The sequence below is a fragment of the Planococcus citri genome, chromosome 3, assembly GCF_950023065.1.
Source record: "Planococcus citri chromosome 3, ihPlaCitr1.1, whole genome shotgun sequence".
Taxonomy (NCBI): domain Eukaryota; kingdom Metazoa; phylum Arthropoda; class Insecta; order Hemiptera; family Pseudococcidae; genus Planococcus; species Planococcus citri.
In genome coordinates, this window is record NC_088679.1 from 57,328,717 (window position 1) to 57,350,498 (window position 21,782).

The following is a 21,782-nucleotide window of genomic DNA, read 5'->3' on the forward strand; positions in this document are numbered from 1 at the left end:
TAAAGATTTCAACCCAAATTCAATTTTAAAGCATTCCGCAGATAAAAATAAAGAAAGTGTTTTAAAATAATCCATTTTCCCGAAATGCAAACAGACGTAGAACGTTTTTTAGCTCTAGTGAAAAATTTTGATTTTTTCACATAGGAGGTTTTTTATAGGTCACCGACGACATTTTGCTTGTTTTACTTTTTTCTAAAGTAAATTAATTTGAGTTAAAAAATAGACGAAACCAACCAGCAGTCTGCAGAGAATTGATCAATCTGGTCTAGTGGTCTTCACAAAATTGCTTTGCTCTTGTCAGTTCAGTTCTACTTCGATCCAGAAGCTAGAACCGTAGGTAATAATAAAAAAATTAATCAAATAGGTACTTACTTGAGGAAGTAAATAACTCATTTCATTTCAATTTTCAACTTTTTTTTTTTCATTTATTTCACTTTGTAATATGGGGAAAAATGACAGAAATTGACTAATGATGTAGGTACCTAACATCTCTGGTCAATTCAATTTCTGTCCTTTTTTCATATTTTTTCAGAAAATAAAATAAATAAGTAAATAAAAAAACGAGCAAAAATAAGCTGAAAATGATTTATTTTTATTTATTAAAGTATCTGTGATGCTCTGAGCGATACCATACCCATACGTCGGAAAACTTTTTTTTGAGAAGAAAAAGACCATGTTTTTGTGAAAAATTACAAAAATTATCGAAATTTTTTTTTGTTGACAATTCAATTTCTAAGTATAAAGCCTGTACTTTTGAATAAGTGTAACCGCCGGTCTCGAACACGTCGTTTTAAAAGGTACATAGTGTGCGAAGACAGGTTTTTGAGAAAAATGCCTTCAAAGTCCTCTACTGTGAATTCATTTTGCTCAAAACTTTTAAAGCTCTCTGGAGACTGAACGAAGCATTCTCCGGAAAAATTAAGTCGAAGGAAAATTGTAGGTACTTAGAGAATTAAATTTCCAATCGTCATAATGTCGTTAGTTTTTTTCTAGGAAGCTTATAGTTTTCGAATAATGTATATTTCACTTTCTAAAATTTTTTTTCTCATTTTATTGCATTTTTTTATGTTCTTACATCATAAATTTAATTTAACTCATTCCATGTTATTCTGCACACTTTGAAAGGTATAGGTACCTACCAGAATCCATTATTAAGTCAAACCCCATTTTTTGACACACTATCTATGTACATTGTACCTTATTTCGGCGGATGTAACATCACAATAATACCTACCTATTACCTATTTGGAAATACTGAGCGCTCGAAACTTTTAAAGCTCTTTGGACTTGGAGACAAGACAAAACTCTGGGTTTGTTCCTCCGCTAAAATGTTTTCATCCATTTGAAATCTGAATTATCAATCATCATGCACCGCTTTCACGCCCGCACGCCGCCGCGCCGTGCCAATTCAAATATCGGCGTGAATTTGCCTATTTGGCCCTTTTTTCTCACAAAAATAAAATAAGTTGCAGTAAGTTCTAAGTAGCAGTAGAAAAATCAGTGATCTTGTTCTTGATGTATCAGGGGCGTTCTTAATCTTGTTCTTGTTTTTATTGTTACCTATAAAATTATGTCTTCGTATATTTTATGCACCACAGTTTCGTTCTTGTTCTTTTTGAGTTCTCTTCCTGGCGTCCTTGCGTTCTTTCACTGCTTAACTGGTGTTTTTCACTACTCACTAGCGTATTCGTGCTGGTTTCATTGGTTTCAAATCTACTGAAGTAAAAATTAAAAAAGTGAAAATCACTGATTCAATTACAAATATTTTTTGAAATTTTTCTGTATTTTAATTTTAAACAATTTTATCAATATTTTGCGAAAATTAAACCCTTTTTTTAGTTTTTTTTACGATTTTCTCACAAATTACAAAATTTTCTGCATAAATTTTATTTCCATAGAAATTCATATTCATAGCAATCAATGACGCAATGACAAATGGTTCAAGAAAAAAATGAAAGCACAAGAAGGAAGAACGAACATATACCTATGTATAAAGAACAAAGAACATGGGAATTTTTCCCGTTCTTATTTTATTGTTCTTGTTCTAGTTGTTGTGTTAAAAATTGGTTTCATGCAAAGCTGGGGCGACTCTTTGATTTTTATAGGAGTCCGCGACTCATTAGCGCGACTCCTGGATTTTAAGAGTCAGCGACTCTAAAAAGCGACTCTTTAAATGAAGGAGTCTGAGAGGAGTCCGACTCCTTCTGTGACTCTTTTCGCGACTCTTACGACTGTTTTCTTGGTTCGATAAATTTGTTTAGTTTTAAATCTGTAACATTCCCATAGTGCTAGAGCGACTTTTTGGATTTTCGTGAATTTCCAAAAATCAAATTTTGACCAAAATGACCAAAGTGTGGGGAAAAAATAACAATTTTACCAAATTAACCTAGAAAGCTGAAATTTGGTATATACCCTATTTTTGACCTGCCAAATCGATTGCAAACTGTTTCAAACCGTTTTTAGCAGTTCTGGAGACTTCAGAAGATTTTTAAATTTCCACAAAATTTCATGAAATGGAGTTGGAAACCCAAAATTCATTCTGCAAACTAATTTCAATTCTATACGAAGTCGACTCGTTTTGGAGTCTCCAGAGGTTTTTTGAAAATTACTGGAGGCTCCAGTAGATTTTTGAAACTTGAAATTTCCTCAAAATTTTATCAAATGGAGATGGAAAGCTCAAATTAACTCTGAACTTCAATTTTAACATCCTCTGAAGACGATTTCCGCTGGGTTCAAGTCATTTTGGAGCCTGTAGCGACCTTTTTGAAAATTACTGGAGCCTCCGCCAGATTTTTGAAACTTGAAATTTTCACAACATTTTATCAAATGGGGTAAGTAAGTTGACATTTACTCTGCAAACTAATTTCAATTAAATGAAGTCGACTGCACAGTGGTTTCAAGTGGTTTTGAAGCTTCCAGCTACTTTATGGAATTATCAATTTTCCTAAAAACGCCATGAAACCTTTCAAAAAGTCACTGGAGGCTCCAGAATGACTTGAACCTACCTGAAGTCGTAAGTCGTCTTCAGAGGGTGTTAAAATTGGAGTGCAGAGTTAATTTTAGCTTTCCATCTCCATTTTATGAAATTTTGGGAAAATTTCAAGTTCAAAAAATTTACTGGAGGCTCCAGTAATTTTCAAAAAATCGCTGGAGACTCCAAAACGACTTCAAATTTACTTGCAGTCAACTTAGTAATGAATTGAAATTGGGTTGCAGAATAAATTTCTGCTTTCCAACACCAACTCCATTTCATGAAATTTTGTGCCTTGTGGGGATTTCGAGTTTTAAAAATCTGCTGGAGGCTCCAGAACTGCTCAAAACGGTTTAAAACAGTTTTCAATCGATTTGGCAAGTCAAAAATAGGGTATACCCCAAGGCCCAAATTTCAGCTTTCTAGGTCAATTTGGTAAAATTTTTATTTTTTCCCCACACTTTGGTCAAAATGTCAAAAACGTCAAAATTTGATTTTTGAAAATTCACCAAAAATCAAAAAAGTCACTTTAGCACTTGAAATCTAGACAGGTGATGAATTTTTATTTTTTACCTGCTTTTTAGATTTACTTTTGTACGGGTTAAAAAATTTCATGCAAATCCTATGTTAGTAGAAGTGTTTCATGGTTGATGGTTTTGTTTTGTTCACTAGTTCATGAAAAAATTTGAATTCTGTTTTTTGTTCTTGTTCTTCAAAAAATGTTCCGTTCTTGTACTGTTCTTCAATTTCAACATCGAGAAAAATTAAAATCAAAATCTGTTTCTGTTTCTGTCCGTTTCCGTTTCCGTTTCCGTACTTGGTTAGTTTACGTTATTTCCGTATTGGAGCGCTAAAGAATAACATCGATAGTACCGAAATCGATAACATTGATAATCGCATTCCGTCAAATTATAAATTATTCAAAATAACATCAAAGGCTGTGATATGCAAATTTGCAAAGGTGTATAATATTTTCGAAGTGTTTTTCGTGTTATTTTTGTATTATTACTTATTTAATTACTATCGGAAATATTCATTTTACGTATTTTGATCGGCGTTGTTCCATTTGACGAATCAATTTCATGAACATTTCGACCGTAATGTGACCGTTTGATAATCAGCCGTTATCAGTACAAAATACAACAAAATAACGTAATTTGTCAATTTTTCTCTCTAAATTACAATATCGTGCATCTATTTACGTTACATCGGTGTATTTTTTACCTCAAGATGTACGCACATCATCTCTTTTTATACGGTAACCCACCTCAGGACCGGTAATTTCTATCAATGGTGATAATCCGTTACTGAGCTCGAGTTCGTATTACTTCGGAGTACTCATGAATGTCTGGAAATTCTCACAACATGAAGAATGCTTGCTGACGAATATTGCAAAATATCCGTATTATTAACCATCTTGGTATTCGGGCCAGTTTACTGTTACGCTCAATATGACGCGAATTCAGTCGACAGTTTCGATCCGATGCCTCATCACAACCGATGCGAGCCGATCACCATTTCATTTTGTCAAAATCTCGAATACAATGTCACCATTATGCCTAACTCGCTCAATCACACGAGTCAAGAAGAAGCAGCCAGTGTTATCCACACGTATACACCGGCGATAAAACACAAATGCAGCCCGGATACGCATTTCTTCTTATGTACGTTGTATTTTCCAATCTGCACCATACTAGATACACCTATACCGCCTTGCAAATCGTTATGTTTGAGCGTTAAAAACGGTTGCGAGAAGATCTTACAAGCTTTCAGCTTTGATTGGCCTGAACATCTGAATTGTGATAAGTTCCCCGAGCAAGGGGTATGTGTTAGCAAGAATGAATCCACCATGACTAGCGCTGCTCCTGATCATGGTAAGATTGATAATGGATATTCAATCAAAGGAACGCCGCCCGGATCAGTGCTCAGAAGGAATAACGAAACGTATCCGGTGAGCGGTGGTAATCATAAAGATTTCGCGTTTACGTGCCCGGATCATTTTAAAGTAGCGAAAGGCTACGATGATAGCTTCAAAGTGGGCAGTGTGGTGGCGAAAAATTGCGGTATACCGTGCGATGGCATGTTCTTTAGTCCGGAAGAGATTAAATTCTCGAGAATATGGATTGGTATATGGTCCTTTATATGCGCTGCCTCGTGTTTGTTCACTGTATTGACATTTTTGATAAACACGTCCAGATTTCGATACCCAGAAAGACCGGTCATATTTTTGTCGGTGTGTTATCTAATCATATCGATTATTTACATTGTTGGATTTTTATTTGGCGATAACGTAGCGTGCCGTAAACCATTCCCGCCACCGGTCGGTAAACCCAAGTTGGCCACTGTTTCCACCGTATCTCAAGGAACCAAAGGAGAAATTTGTACGATTATGTTCATCGGATTGTATTATTTTAGTATGGCATCGTCGTTGTGGTGGGTGATACTGGCGTTAACCTGGTTCTTGGCTGCTGGATTGAAATGGGGACACGAAGCTATCGAAGCTAACTCGCAGTATTTTCATTTGATGGCTTGGGCTATTCCGGCTATCAAGACGATTACCATATTGGGCATTGGTAAAATAGAAGGTGAGTTGGAAATTTGTATACATTGATGTAATTACATAGATAGAAACATTTCGAAGGAGTTGGATATTTGCGTAGGGATGATTGTCTTGTAGTTTAGGATGAAATTGAATCAGTTTTCAGCTAAAGTCTCACGATAGTATGTAGTTGAAGATTTTCGTACACTAATTCATTTCTTGGTCGAATTTTTATCAAAAAATGGTATCTATCGCGGTACCAACAACATTAGAAAAAAGATAGAGGAGAGTAAAGTACGTACTTGATCAGTAAAAATGGTCAAAATAAGTCCCAAAACTAACCAAATCCAAATTTTACCATTTCCAGCCATTCTGGAGCCTCCAGCGGGATTTTCAATTTCTCCAGAATTTCGAATTTGGTCCAGAAGGCGTGAATATGAAGTTGGGCAGCTAAAAATCGAGTTGTATATTACACTCGACCTGTTTAACGAGTTTTTCTACATTTGAGCCGATTTTAGGAGTGACACCTCAAGAGTGGTTTTTTGACCACTTTTTTCAAAATTAAAAAACCCAAAAAATCAAAAGATAACTGTTTGTGAGGAAATGTTTGAAATTTGTGCGAATTTCTGTATTTCTTCAAGAACTAACCCCCGGAGCGCAAATTCTACCATTTCCAGCCGTTTTGGAGCGAGAGTGACACCTCAAAAAACCACTCTTGAGGTGTCACTCTCAAAATCGGCTCAAATGTAGATAATCTCGTTTAACAGGTCGAGTGTAATATACAACTCGATTTTCAGCTGCCCAACTTCATATTCACGCCTTCTGGAGCAAATTCAAAATTCTGGAGAAATTGAAAATCGCGCAGGAGGCTCCAGAATGGCTGGAAATTGGAAAATTTTGGTTTGGGAGGTTAGTAACGGACAAAATACAGCGATTCGCGCAAATTTCAAAAATTTCCTCACAAAGGGTTATCTTTTGATTTTTTGGATTTTTTAATTTTGAAAAAAGTGGTCAAAAAACCACTCTTGAGGTGTCACTCCCAAAATCGGCTCAAATGTAGATAAACTCGTTAAACAGGTCGAGTATAATACACAACTCGATTTTTAGCTGCCTAACTCCGTATTCACGCCTTCTGGTGCCAATTCAAAATTCTGGAGAAATTGAAAAATTCCGCTGGAGGCTCCAGAATGGCTGGAAATGGTAAAATTTGGATTTGGGTAATTAATATTAGTTTTGGGACTTATTTTGATCATTTTTATTGATCAAGTACGTACTTTTTTTTTAAAAAAAGCACAAATCGCCAAAAACAGTCAATTTTAAATTTTCAAAAATTCGCCAAAAATCTAAAAATGAACTTGGGCAGTTGAAAATTTGGTTTTGGGGGTCTTAGATTATGCTCTTTCTAAAAATCGCGGTCCCATTCAAATCGGAGTGTGACACCTCAAGTTGTTAGGTCATAAAAAGACACAAAAACGATCAAAATCGGAAAAAATGAAACCAAAGATACTTCACTGTGACCAACATGCTCTATAGGTTTCAACCTCTCAGCTCTCTTTGACCTTTCTTTAGAGTCAAACTAGCCTTTGTGTAATGTTTTTCATTAATGATTTTCATCTTTTGTTGTGCCTATTTTGCTGTTGGAAAAAAAAAATCTTTCGTTTTCGTAGAATAATTTAAAATTTAGTTTACTTTTTGTCTCAAGGATGGTAAAGATTTATGTTTTCATCATTGCGATGATGCTTTTATAATATGCTCCATGTTATTGTATTTTTTCATCTGAAGAACCTCAAAATTTATCATTTAATGGAAAACTCGCAGATATCCAATTTCTTCGTCGACGCTTAGCTCTCTCTTTTTTTTCATTTCTTATCGCTTAACGTTTATCTCTCTTTCGAACCCACAGGTGACGTACTAACTGGAGTTTGCTTCGTCGGTTTATGGAATACAGATATGTTGAAAGGTTTTGTCCTGACGCCGCTAACAATCTACCTAATCCTGGGCACAATCTTCCTAGTATCCGGTTTCATATCACTTTTCCGTATCCGAACAGCCATGAAACACGACGGCACCAAGACGGATAAACTGGAAAAGCTCATGTTACGTATAGGAGTATTCTCAGTCCTATACATGGTTCCAGCTATAACCGTCATCGTTTGCTTATTCTACGAGCTAGTGAATTTCGATCACTGGATGATCTCGTGGCATTGGCAAATCTGCCAGAAATCGCAAAACTACCTAATACGGTGCCCGTCGAATGGAGGAGACGGAAGGAAACCTAGTTTTTATATGTTTATGCTTAAGTATCTTAGTTCGTTGATCGTAGGTATCAGCTCGAGCGTTTGGATGTGGTCGGGTAAAACTGTCTCGAGCTGGAAAGAATTGTTTCACAGAATTCAAGGCAAAACCTTGCATACCTACGTGTAGTGCTTTTTTTAGTCAAATTTTTAACAATTTTGTAAATTTATGTATTCTTACAAAGTGTTTTATTTATTTTTTCCTGGTTTGTTTGTAAGTATGTTACATTGTTATGTACATAATGTATTATGTATGTAGATGTTATGTGTATTCTTTATCATGTGTATGTTGGTTGTCTTTACCATTGTTGTTAAGAAAGGATGCTCTGATTTATATTCTATGAATCGCAAATTTCGCTAATACGTTGTGATTTTTCATGAGCTTGTGTTTGACATTGATTTTATTTTTCTTTTCAATTTTGTGTTCAGTTTTGTTTATTTATTTTGTGTTTTGTTTTTTCAAGTATCAGCTATGAGGGGTGTTTTTTAAAAAAATTTTTTGACTGAATTATTTGCAATATTCGAGTATTATTGTGTTTTGATATCATTTATTCGTCGAGTGATGCGTTTTTCCATATCAAATTCACTTATTATTTATTTTTTTTTTGGATTTTTATATTTTTACCTAATCTTTAAAGGAAATTTTTACTTATCGATTTTAATTTTTTTTTAATCGTTTATATAATTCCTACTTGTATCAACGCCGTCTGTGTATGAGCTTTTTTCTCAACGAATTGCATTCGAAACGCGTTTTAAAAATTATCTTCGATTTTAGTTGCTTAGGAATTGTTTTTTTTTTCTTCCTTATCGGTTTGGATATTGTACCGGGTGTGATTACTCTTACTACAGCGAACTATTTTCTATTTGGAATCGCTAGGAAACTACCTATTTGAAATGATTTGAAAATGTTTATTCCTCGATAAACTACTTACTTTTTTCAGTAAAAACCTTTGACTTTCAAGAACTAGGAATGGTATAAACATTTCAAATTTGTGTCGAATAGGTTTAGTTAGACGTTTAGTGTTATTTCTGATTGAAAATTCTCTGTCTTATGAAGGTAGTTTCTCATCATTGTTAGACGTGAATCTCTAATTCACAAGCGTGCTTTTTCAATTCTTATTTATAGCTATTTATTTTTTTATATGTTCATTTTTTTCCTTGTGAAATTTATCGTGTAGTTTGTTAATACAAAATAAATTTTTTACGCATTAATTGCAACTTACAATTCGGTGTACTGGTTACTTTATTGTTTGAGGTACCTTTTAGCTTCGAAATGTTGGAATTTTCATGATCCATACATATGTGGGTTTTATAAAAAATTACATCCTGAGAAGTGTGAAATTCTAGAATTTGAATAACACATAGGTTCTTGAAAGTTTCCAATTTTTAAACAAAAGCAAACATGCCCGAGTGAAGCGAGGGCAAAAGTTTTTGAAAATTTATAGCCCTAGAGATGAATGATGATTTATTTTTTTTTCAAGAAGTCAGTTTTTTCACCTCTGATATTTTGATAAATGGAAACAGATATTTTCCAAATTTAGAAATAGGGACCTTACTTAGCTCGAGCGAAATGAGAGGATAAGCTTCCGAAAATGTGTTGGTAGGTAATTCAAGTTTAAAAAAGTCAGTAAATCAGTCCATTTGACGAGTTGCATTGCTGAATGCGAATTCTTTCTGCGACTTCAAAGTAATTTGCATAATGTGCCTTCCTAAGTTTCGTCTTTGCTTTACTAGATAACTTTGGACTTTGGCATTTTTTTTTTGAACAAAAATTTCAATTTCGGAATACTGGAATAGACAATATTAATCAATTTACTCATCTTATAGGAAAATTCGCGTAGTCCTGAAATGAAATTACATTATCAGTGATACAACTACATACAAGGAGGTGGATTTTCTTGACATTTTACATTTTTGAAAGTTTGAAGAGGTAGTCTAGTCTCTTTGAGTGACAACATTAGGAAACTTGAATTGAGCGAGTGCTAGAGTGAAAAATCAGCTCAAGCGAAGCAAGATCATGAGTCAAGGGAAAAGGTATGCGAACTGTTGAAGTTATGGCACTACCAGCGAGAAATTTATGTCCTCCTCTGACTCTGAGCTCCAAGAAAAGTTCCAAGAGCCTTCACGCCTTCAGACGTGTCGTTCAATGTTTGAATTTAAATCGCCTACTCAAAATCAAAAAACAGCTAAAAAGAAATACTACGCGCCAAGGCTAAATGAACAGAATCTGCAGAAGTGCAGAATCTCCAATGGCACTTCAGGCACTTGGCAGCAAACTGGTAACGTCGAGAAGTACCGGTTTTTACGCAGTCCAACAATTTTCGCTTCGTACACCGTGCGGTAGTCTGACGGTCCGGTAAACTGGTTGTCGTCGTTGTTTTGAATATTTTGGTATGTACGTTTCGCATTCCTCAGTACATTTTTGGAATAACTTTCGATAATATTTACACGCGTCCATGAGCGAAGTGAACGCCTACTTGACTTTATCATTTATCGATAAATCAAATTTCGTTTCGTGTATGAATATTGAACCCGAAATTCACACGTTTGAGTAACGTTTGTTGGTAATCGTAAACATCATCCTACCTACGTAAGTTCGTTACGCGTACAGTAAATTCGTTTGTGCTATAATTATCATAATACTAATACGATTTGTTGATAGTAGCTATGTAATAATTAATCTGACGGATACTTTGAGAACAATGCAAGAAAACACGACGATGTGAACGCGACCGATAATGGAGGAAGGTAAAGACGTTTGAAATTCGTTGCTACAGACGATGATCGTGCATCTGTGATCGAGAATAAAAATGCCATTCAAGTTACGATTGAGAAAAAACCGCCACCAGTACAATGTCGTCTCAAAATCACTATTCGTCGTCGGAGTCGAACTTCTGGACAGCACATCGGTCGAGTGTACGTTGGCGACCGAATCTCTCGGAAGCGAATGTTTGGATAATATTTGCCAAAAACTCTCATTCCAACAGGTACATTAGTTCTGAGTCTTGTACATATTGACAAATATTTCATAATCTATGATGATTGATGAATAATGATCGTTTTTTCTTCGCAGCCTGAGTTTTTCGGATTGAGGTACGTTTCTCGAAACGGAGCTCCTAGATGGGTTGAATTGGATCGTCCATTGAAACGGCAGCTGGATAAGCATTCGATCAAGTACACGCTGTATCTGAGAATTATGTATTACGTCTCCGGTATCAATTTGTTGACCGACGAAATGATTAGGTGAGTTTCTCTCGATGGCATTCTTTATGTCGATTGATTTATCGGTACATTAATCGACTCATTTTTCTATTCCCAGATATCATTACTTTTTACAACTCAAATCGGACGTTATAGAAGGACGAATTAAATGCAATACAGAACAAGCTATATTACTCGCTAGTTATAGTATGCAAGGTATCGAGATCAATGTCTTATTTTCGTCGTAATTTTCGACTCGCTCGTTTATTAAACGATATCGTTTTGTACAGCTGAATTTGGCAACCATGACGTTGAGAAACACACGCCGGAGTATTTGAAAGAATTCGTCTTGTTTCCAAAACACATCATCAACGGTCACCAAGGCGAATTGACCGAAGCTGTTATATGTCAACATGCAGCTTTAGCTGGTTTACCTCAAGGTACCGCCGAAGAATATTATATTTTAGCAGCTCAACAATTAGAAGGATATGGACAGGAGACGTTCACCGCGAAAGTAAGCTAGCATTATCATTTATCATTCGCTGATGAGAATGATTTCGTGACAACATTATTAACGTAACTTTTTTTGTAGGATGGAAGTAGTAACGAAGTATTAATTGGAATTTCACTGACCGGAATCACTGTTCGAAGTGACGTATCCCGATCTGCTAAATTTTACAAGTGAGATCACACTTTTGGAACCTTTATTCGTCGCATTTCCAGACCAGTTTTTCATTTTATATATTTTATGCGCGCAGATGGAGAGATATTACCAACGTAGTTAATCATAAACGGTATTTCGGTATCGAGTGTCAGATCCCCGAAGAAACTGTGCATTATCAGTTTGCTGACGTAGAATCGGCCAAATACGTTTGGCGTATGTGCGTTCATCAGGTAAACGTGAATAATATTTCTGAATTTAAATCGTCTGTCACTACGAAAGGGTATTGTCATGTTACCGTAGCCAGGCTTGCTACTCGGCCGGTTTTTTGGGTGAGCGCCGTCAGGAACTGAAAACCTTCAAAACCGAGCTAGCGTAATATGAAAAATTCAACAAGTGAGGAACATGTCGTTACACGCTTGAAGCTGCGCAACAAGCGAGCGGTTGAGAGTAAATTTTCGATGTTCCATACAGCGCATGCGCGAGTTAGTGATCGACTATTTTTTTTCATGATGTGGTGAAAAACAACAGGCTGAATAAATTCATTTTGGAAACATGAGATTAATCATCACGATTTTGATTTCAGCATACATTTTTCGCCCAAAACGGCCAATCAGCTGATCAAGGCAATGCAGCGGAAATCGTCAGAGCTTTGTTGTCCAGAAATACACCTGATGTTAGTAGACTTTCTCAGGTTTCGCTACGAATAATCTGTTACTCAAAATGCGTACTCAATTGTGTTATTTCCATATACAGGAATTGCATTTGAATAGCAGCCACGAAGAAATAGACGGAGATTATAAAATGGACGAGCAAGTTTCAAATAGAAATATGAAAATGATCGAAGAAAATTCAAATATGGGATGGGAAAGGCAAAAAGCACAATCTACCTCTTGTCTAGACCTTTCGTCAGCTCATCCGGAAATTGATCGATTGAGGTAAACGAAGCGTAGATAATTTCGTTCAAACGAAGTACTTTTTCAAACACGGTTGCTGATTTGTTTGTACAGAGCTTTACTGCCCGGTTACCGTCAAGCTCCAGATTACGAGACGGCTATTCAAAAGAAATACCATAACCACCGTAATGAAATTGGTAACGTTATACCGAATCCAGTACTGTACAGTAGTCATCCAGATATTCATTCGGCGGCTCATCTGCAGCAACACAATCATATTTATAAGCATTATCCTGACGGCGCTCACATAGATCGATTATATAGATCGGAGCACGTACCAGTACCTCGTGTGGATCCGGCCATTCACACGTATAGGTAAGCTGAGCATTGGATTGATGTGGTATAAGATCTGAGTTGGAGATTTGGATGGGTTACGGTGATGTTTTGTATTGCAGCACTCCTGAATTGGATACCGTTACCAATAACCTTATCCAAGGTATGCAAATGATGCATTTATACAAACCGCCCCCACCTTACCCGATTAATAGACCGAGTAGCAATAGTACTCCAGATTTGGCGTCGCAGACATTCGCTCATCCTAGTCATTATATTATAAGTTCGCAGGTGAGTGATCATCTGGAAGAGTTTTTGAATTATGGTTTAGACGAGTGGTGGATTGACTTTGGAACTTTTTGTTTTTACGTTCAGGTCAGCGGATCAAGCCCAGATTTGGTATCATCTCGGTCACCGTATAATTTGCCATACACCGATTATCGTAATTCGCAGTATTCTAACATGTTACCTAGCGGCGAAGCCCATCGAACATACGCTGATTTAGCTACGCTGGATCCTCAACAAGTGAGCATGATCAGATCACTGTTTTGATGCCTGGGATAATTGAATGGTTTTATTAATTAATTTACTTATTTTTGAATTTTAGAGAATAAATGATCTGAAAGCTAAACTAGTTCCGGCCAGTTTGTACATGAAGAGACAAAACGGAGGTGTTTTCTCGCCAGCTCCTGTCACACCGTACATGGTCGGCAGCAATCCTTATAATGGCGGTATGCACTGACTGTTTGAAACCAATCCACGTCCTCCAGTTACTCATTTCATGATCAATAATTGTAAACTCGTTCGATTCCATTTCAGTTGGTAACATCTCCGAACCTATTTACGAAAACGTTCCTCTACCATGGCCACCACCATCGCAACAACAGCATTCGATCGACACCTCGAACAACATATCAGGACTAGGTAGCAGCAGTAATGGAATCGCAGTCGGTCTCAGCGCTAGTGGCGGTGAATCAGCTAGCATGGTCGAAAGTCGTAGCAGAGCTTCCAGTATACAATCAGCTCCGGAAATGAGCACGGTGACGATAACTACAACAACGGCATCTAGTTCAAATGGTCCTTCAATGACAACAGATCGAAATAACGTAACGAATGTTACCATAACATCGGCAGCTTCTGCGACAATTGACGAAATGAAAGTTTCGGTTTCGGGTACTGGCAGCAGTATTGGTAGCGGAGACGCTAATAAAAGTATCTCGTTCTCGAATCCGTCTTCTACGTCGTCGTCGTCCAGACTTACTTCGGCTAATCATTCGGTTAATACGTCTTTCGGTGGGTGTTAATCTTCAACTTGAAGTTTGTTGTTGCACTGGACGACCGAATAATTTGTGTTTTTGTTTTCGTTACAGATTCGTCTCATTTTGATAGCAATCAGTCCGGAACTTTGAACAAGGATCGAGGAGCTGGTCAGAAAGGACGTCGTAAATGGGGCGGAATTCTCGGCGGTACCAAACACAAGCATGGTAATCGTCGCGACGATGCTATGGTTAACGGAGTTCGGGCAGGTGCAGGGTTACACGATACCCTACCCAAACATCCGTTACCGACTACTATCTCTAAAGAAGCTATGGTTAGTGAAGTTGATCATCATCTTACTTCTACCTTTTTTTCTCATTCGCTGAGGCGTGTTCAATGTTATGAAAATCTGCTTCAGTGTCAATTATTGGAACGTAAATTAGAAGATAGTCAATTGATATTCGAATTCGAGAAAATTCCCAGGTTCAAAAGCAACGCTGATTTTACCACCGCTCATCTACCGGAGAATAATAATCGAAATAGGTGAATTTAAATTTTCAAAGTCATTCTATCTTTTCTCTATAACGTGAAAAAATCGTGGTTTTGAATTTATTCGTGTGTTTTTTCAGGCATAAAGATATTTTACCATACGAAGAAAACCGTGTACGTTTAAGTCCTACCAAAGAAAACAAACACGGATACATTAACGCTTCCAATATCACGGTACTACTCGCATCATTAATTTGACAAATGAAAACAAATTTTGTTACAACCTGCTGCTGTGTGTTTCAGGCTTCGGTTGGGAACGAACAAAAATTCTACATAGCTGCTCAAAGTCCCCTCCCATCGACAGTTGGTCACTTTTGGCAAATGATCTGGGAAACAGACGTTTATCTGGTGGTAAATTTAGGCGATTTAAACGACTCCAACACTGTTCCTTATTATCACTCTACGTTAACGGATAAACCTTTCGAGAGCGGAGAGGTATGTAAATTAAAGGAGACACCATTTATATTACGAAGACTATTGGAAAAAAATCAATACCTACCTACGTTAATTTTGAAATATTACTTTTCAGTTTCAAATCTGGAGTCAGTTTTCGCAAGAGACCGGGCATTGTATTACGACTAAATTACGAGTATTTCATAGCTCGTCCAGACGTGTTCGAGGTATTTGGCATTTACAGTACACCGAATGGGTAAACGACGGGTGTCCCAAAGATGTAGCTCATTTTTTGGGTAAGTGGAATGAATTTTATTGCGTATTCGTGATTAGCTTCATGCGCCTTCTATTAGCTTATTTTCTGGGAACAGATTTACGTATTCATCTCTCTGCTTGGTCGGATAATGGAACGTTGAGATATCAACATTTTTGTGATAAAGGGGAAGAAAGTAAAATATATTCAATTTCGATGACGTTTGAATAATTCTTAGTAATTTTTTGTAATTCAAGTAATTATTGCAAAATGTTGTTGGAATTTTGAGACGTATTACTTACTTATTTTATATACACTAACCGGCCACACTGCCTTTTCAGCGTTCCGAATCCGAGGGGTTGTCCTTAAACTGACAGCGATCGTTCATCAAACACTTGTTTTTGCCATGTTGCCAATAATAGGCATCTTTAGCATTTTGTCAACAATCACCAAAACACGATCAAAATCAAAACTTATCGCTGCCAGTGTAAGGACACTCATAACGAAGCCCTGCCTTTAGTTAAGATTGTTGAAGTTTTGCTTTTTGCTAAAAATCGCAAAATTTCGCTAATAGATAAAAAATCTATCAGTCTCATTTTTTCGCTCAAAAATCATAAGAAAGTGTCGTTTTTTTGCCTCAATTGCCAAAAGGTTGAAATATGCATATTTTTTTGGCAAAAAAACTCGTAAAAATTTTGCTTTTTGCCAAAAATTGGCAAAAATTCTTGCTTTTCAGCAAAATAGCTAATAAATTTCAATGTTTTCCAAAAATTTTGCAGAAACCACGTTTTGTTTGTTTCAAAACGAAAGGTTAAAAAAATCTCGCTTTATTGATGGAAATTGTAAAAAATGTCATTTTTCAACTGATGAGTAAAAATTTACGAAAAAAAGTCCTGCTTTTTGCTAAAATTATCAAGAGTTGCCTTTGAGCAAAAATGGAAAATTTTTTTCTAGGACTACCCAAAAGTCTTGTTTTTTTGCCAGAAACTGCCAAAAAATATCACTTTTTGCTAATATGTATTTCCAAAAAACATGTTTTTTGCTAAAATAGTCAAAAGTTTTCTTTTTTTCAAAAATGGCTATAAATTTTGTTTTTTGCCAAGAATTCCAATAAGTCCAACTCTTTTTCAAAAATTATCTAATAGTCCAGCTTTTTGCCAGAAATTTCCAAAAATCCTTTTGCTAAAATTTTCGAAGTCTCGCTTTTCGTCGAAATTTGGCTTCTTGCCAGAAATTGCAAAAATTCTCACTTTGCAGGCAAAAATTACCAAAAACTACAAGTTGTGCCTTTTTTTTTGCCAAAAAGTTGCAAAATACTTGATCTAACTTTTTAAAATTATCATCAGGTTTTTTAGGCCATTTTTTTCTACAGAAAAGTGTTTTGCAACTACATATTTTGCCTAATTTTCTAAGCGTTTTTGGTGTCTGAAGTTGAGAATTTTTTTTTTTTGGAAAAAATCGAATAAAGAGTCCTGGTTTTACTTTTCTGCTAAAATTCCCAAAAAGTTCTGCTATTTTCATTGTTTCAATACAACTTATTCTCTTCTAACGGAATTCATTTTTTCACTTTTCTCATCCGCTTGAAGGTTTTTTCGAAGAATTGAGTTCCGTTCGTCAGCATACAATTACGGAGATCCCATCGCAACATAACAGAAATCCGCCTGTTTTAGTGCATTGCTGCACGGGTATTGGTCGAACAGCAGTGACCATTTTGAGCGATTTGTTGTTGTATACCTTAGATCATAATCAGGTAAATGTTAAAGGAGAGTTTTTCACCTTTTCATTCTATTTTCTAATGGTAATTTTCGATTACTGACGACGGAATTTTTTTTTCAAATATAAAGGAACTGGATATTGCTAGAGTTGTGCTGTTGATGCGCCACCAAAGAATGCTGATGATCGAAACAGTTACACAGTACAGATTTGTATACAGTTTGTTGGCATGTCACTTGAAAAATTCTAGACTTATATGATGGTGTTTTATTCAATTTTTTTTTGTCTATCATTTTTACGAATAAGTCAATTAATGTGGACTAATACTATTCACTGCCTTTTTACTCCTTTTTTTTATATAGATATTATTCGATAGATTAAAAGACAATCTAATAATTATGTTTTCAACTGATGAACAAATCGGACGTTTTTAATCGCTTATATGGATATGAGATATGTTTTTTTCCTATATCCTTTATTTTTGAATCTTGATACAGGGTATCAGTGATTTTTTTTTAATACCTGGAAGGCTCGTTGTTACCTAGTTTTTAAGTTTTTTTTAAAAACTACGTATCGATTTTTTATGGCTGTAATTCTTTTCCTCTCTATGTAAGTACAAGTACAAAGATTTGACGATCAAATAGAAATCAAGACGGGGCACGTTTTTCGACACCATTACGATATGACTTTTTACGTTTAAGTGAAATTTTTTGACTTTTTTCTCCTCGATGGAACAAAAATCATGTTTATTTGCGGATTTTTTTTTATACTATAATTGTTACCATTCATGTAGGTATTTTATGTAAAAACATTGTTTATTTATTTTGAAATGTTATTGTACCTATAGACGATTTTTGTTGATTTTTTAGGCTCGTTCAAGTCCAGTGGATTTGATTGTTTGTTTGTTTTCCTCTCTTTTATCGTTTTTATTTTTTGTCCTTTTTGAGTTTTGTATGACAATATTATTTATTCCACTAACCTATATAAATTTTACCGAATAAAACATTTCCCCTTTTTTTTATTTTGATAAATTTTTGACCAAAAGGATGACTTCTTGATAGCTTTGATGATGATCGGGGTGGACACCTTGCATTAAATGTGTGGACAACTTTCGCAAAAGAGTCCATTTTCATCAGTTTTGTAGATCAATAGGTACACTGAATCTTATGATGAAATTACTCCGAAAACTTGAATAAGAACAATACATAATAGGTACTTACCTACTTATTACGTATCCAAAGCCATTGACGGAACCGCTGGTGTTTAGTCATAACATCACAGTAAATGATAACATGACAAATTAGCCTGTTTCAAGTTGAAGTTTATGGTAAAGTTAAATTAAACGTCTAAAATGCGATTTGATTGCCCTCAGACGACCATTAAATTAAGTTTCAAAGTATTCAGAGTTCACCCCTATGCGAGATGTTCGTTTTATTCGCCAAGTGACAGAAGGGTGCCTAGCTGATGAAGATTTACTAGGTTACTTTTTATTCACGAAATTCTTTTAACTTGACGATACGCTCTGATTGTCGTAGAACAAAAACAAAAAAAACAGTGATTTACGCGCAATTAACGAGGTACTCGTATGTTGGTCAAAAATTGGTTATGTTTGAGCTCATCTGCTTTATTTTAAAAATCGAATTAGTTTACACATCGATCATATTGTATTTGATATTTGAAATGTACTGTGTGTATAATAGAATGTATTTAAGTACCAAGTACATACATATTACAAATGGTTAACAACCCATTTCTACATGTATTCACCCTCTATTGTTCAATACCCACCTTCTGTACTCATCGGAAATTCTAAGCGACGCGTAACACTTGTAATATAATTTCGAAATGATACAAACGTTCTCATCCCTTCTCGTAACAAACAAGTAGCCTACACATTTATAAGTGTATCGAGATATGGATGGTATCGGTAGGTACTTAGTGTAGTAGGGGCAGATTCTCCTGTATACTTATTCCTTTTCTTTTTTCTCAAACAATGAAAAATATTAACAGCTCTCTATAAAATAACCGAACCACATACGTATAGGAGAGTATACTTTTTTTTTCTTTCGGTAGATGGTTTAAATTTATGATCTATATACGCGAAATGTTATAGCCTTACGCGCTGAAAAAATTACTGTAACGCCCGTAAAACAGCATCGTCATTTTATTTATAAAATAAAGCAATTTCGTCGACTCATTTTATGGTTAAAGAATTTTTTTACTCCTTTATTGAGAACTTCGGCGTGCTAGGGTTGATGTACCAACCATCCTACCCTGCCTCGTCATAAACTCATTGCTATATACAAGACAAGCTGAGTTGATGCGGAAAAAGGGTCGCGTCGGTCTCAGTATTTTGAAAATATCGCGATGGAGTTTTATTAGCTGCAGTATATTCGCTTATTTAAAATGTATTATAATAAAACGACGATTAGTAATATTTAGGATATGAATGGATTCGCGTTTAGGGGTTTTTTCCATTCGGTTTTATTATGGTTCTCTTTTTTATCTTTTAGAGCCCCGGATGCTAATATTATGTAGTATCGTAGATAGGTTACCAGGTGGAATGACGAATGAGTGCGTACGTGAAAGCCTTGAGCTATGCGGCTAAAATCTGATGAATGCTCGCGTGTAAGGGATAACTTATGGTTTATTAATCATTGGACTGTATGCACCGAGATGTTGGTAATTTTTATCAGGGTATTGTTGAAGAGATGAAAAGAATAATGCGTTTGCAGTTGAGGGGGATGAGAACGAGATTACGATGAATTTCTGGTAGCATACTGGAACTTGACTACCCTAATTTTTTGCAATACATCATAAAACGTGTCTAATTGTGTTACGTATTTTCTGTAAATATGTTTTTTTTTTTTTTTTTTATAAAAATAAAATGATTAATAAACGGACAGAACGTCCTTTGTTCACTTTTTCAAACAATTTCAATTCAAATATTTTTTCCTCCGAATGTATTCGTATAGCTCCTTCAATTTGACAGTCTGGCAAGAAGCAATATAAGGGAAGATAATATGTTAATCAGGTTCGTCTACGAAATGGAGTATCATTTGTTGAATAGGAAATAAAAAGAGAAGTTTGCATTTTTAGTATAGATTGAATGCACAATTACGAGTAGTTTTCGCACATTATCTGAGCAACTAACCATCCTCTTATTTTACAGATAAGTGTCACAAGTAAGTAGTAAATGTACATCTCAGGATTCGTGAACTGCTCTGAGAAAAAGCAAGTGCTCTCATTTTATGAAACCTGCAAAAAATAGGTTTAGTCTCGAATTGAAGTCAACAATGCTAAATTCCAGGGCTCGTAAGTAGGTACTCATTTTTTTCCAAAAAAAAAAAAAAAAAAAAAAAAAAAAGTGACTTCATGTAACCAAAAAAGTTTTAAACAAGCAAGGTCACAGGTGACCTGGCAACGGGTTCCCCTTAAAATTGATACCATCAAAAAATTTTGAAACGCCTTCGGCCTTTTTATTAATAGAGCATTTACAAAATTGCTGCATACCCTAGCGCCTGTGCCAAGGGATGACAACTTGGCCGGCACTACTATAGACGCATACGATTTCTCATGTAAAAAATGCAATTTTTTCGATTGTACGCGAGTTCGGGTGAACTTTCATGTAGTCTCAAATTAAAGGCAATAAAATTCTGTATCGATTGATCTTAAATTTTCATCATTTCGCGTAAAAATAACGATTTTATGAATACTTCTATTTTACTGATTTTTGAATAGTACGTACGTCATCTTTAAACTATAAACTACTCGAAATTTTCAATGAGCACATATGTGTTTTTAATGATTAAAATGTTCAGAATTTTATCCTCTTTAAAATGAGTTTTTCCCGAAAGCTCTACCTTTTACCGTTAAAAAGTTCTCGAAGCTTTAAGTTGCAAAAACCAGCTGCAGGCAGTAATCATTGAACTTTGAACTAAAATTAATCGAAATATTCAGTGAACACATAGGTATTTTAATGCAGAAAATTGTTTGTAATTTTATTTTCTTTAAAATGGGGGTTTCCCGAAAGCTCTGCCTTTTACCGTTCATAAGTTCTCGAAGCTTGAAGTTGCAAAAACAAGGCGAAAACCAGCTGCGAGCAGTATAAGTATTGATCTTTGAACTGAAATTAACCGAAATTTTCAGCGAACACATTGGTATTTTAATACAACAAAACGTTCGTAATTTTATCCTAGGTACTTATTTGTACCAAAAGCTCTATCTTTTACCATTCAAAAACTCTGGAAGATCAAAGTTGCCGAAAGTGGTCAAATTGTATCATCACTGAGTAAGTACCTATAATACCTATCAGTTCACTTTGGTATTGATCAGTGACAACTTTTGGCAACTTTGATCTTCAAGAACTTTTGAACGGTAAAAGGCAGAGCTTTCGGGAAACCCCCATTTTAAAGAAAATAAAATTACAAACAATTTTCTGCATTAAAATACCTATGTGTTCACTGAATATTTCGATTAATTTTAGTTCAAAGTTCAATGATTACTGCCTGCAGCTGGTTTTTGCAACTTAAAGCTTCGAGAACTTTTTAACGGTAAAAGGTAGAGCTTTCGGGAAAAACTCATTTTAAAGAGGATAAAATTCTGAACATTTTAATCATTAAAAACACATATGTGCTCATTGAAAATTTCGAGTAGTTTATAGTTTAAAGATGACGTACGTACTATTCAAAAATCAGTAAAATAGAAGTATTCATAAAATCG

The 21,782-nt window shown here is 35.4% G+C and overlaps 2 protein-coding genes across 3 annotated transcripts; both read left to right on the top strand.

Annotated features, from left to right (window-relative positions):
* The first annotated feature begins 3,864 nt into the window (after window positions 1-3,864).
* Window positions 3,865-9,029, top strand: LOC135841198 (frizzled-1-like). The gene is made up of 2 exons (XM_065358038.1): window positions 3,865-5,556; window positions 7,414-9,029. Exons 1-2 carry the CDS (start codon window positions 4,344-4,346, stop codon window positions 7,932-7,934), a joined length of 1,734 nt encoding a protein of 577 aa, XP_065214110.1. The 5' UTR covers window positions 3,865-4,343; the 3' UTR covers window positions 7,935-9,029.
* A 1,111-nt stretch (window positions 9,030-10,140) lies between these two features.
* LOC135841197 (tyrosine-protein phosphatase non-receptor type 14-like) lies at window positions 10,141-18,076 on the top strand. 2 transcript variants are annotated; one of them, XM_065358036.1, is made up of 21 exons: window positions 10,146-10,394; window positions 10,470-10,791; window positions 10,878-11,047; window positions 11,124-11,221; window positions 11,296-11,519; window positions 11,598-11,686; window positions 11,764-11,899; window positions 12,253-12,342; window positions 12,423-12,604; window positions 12,677-12,937; window positions 13,018-13,186; window positions 13,271-13,420; window positions 13,503-13,626; window positions 13,715-14,188; window positions 14,266-14,486; window positions 14,571-14,695; window positions 14,782-14,875; window positions 14,945-15,136; window positions 15,231-15,390; window positions 16,934-17,097; window positions 17,192-18,076. In XM_065358036.1, exons 2-21 carry the CDS (start codon window positions 10,615-10,617, stop codon window positions 17,318-17,320), a joined length of 3,429 nt encoding a protein of 1,142 aa, XP_065214108.1. In that variant the 5' UTR covers window positions 10,146-10,394; window positions 10,470-10,614; the 3' UTR covers window positions 17,321-18,076. The 2 variants fall into 2 exon arrangements, with proteins under 2 accessions (XP_065214109.1, XP_065214108.1); XM_065358037.1 differs by lacking the exons at window positions 16,934-17,097; window positions 17,192-18,076 and adding an exon at window positions 15,466-16,905 and having other exon boundaries at window positions 10,141-10,394.
* The last annotated feature ends 3,706 nt before the right edge of the window (window positions 18,077-21,782 follow it).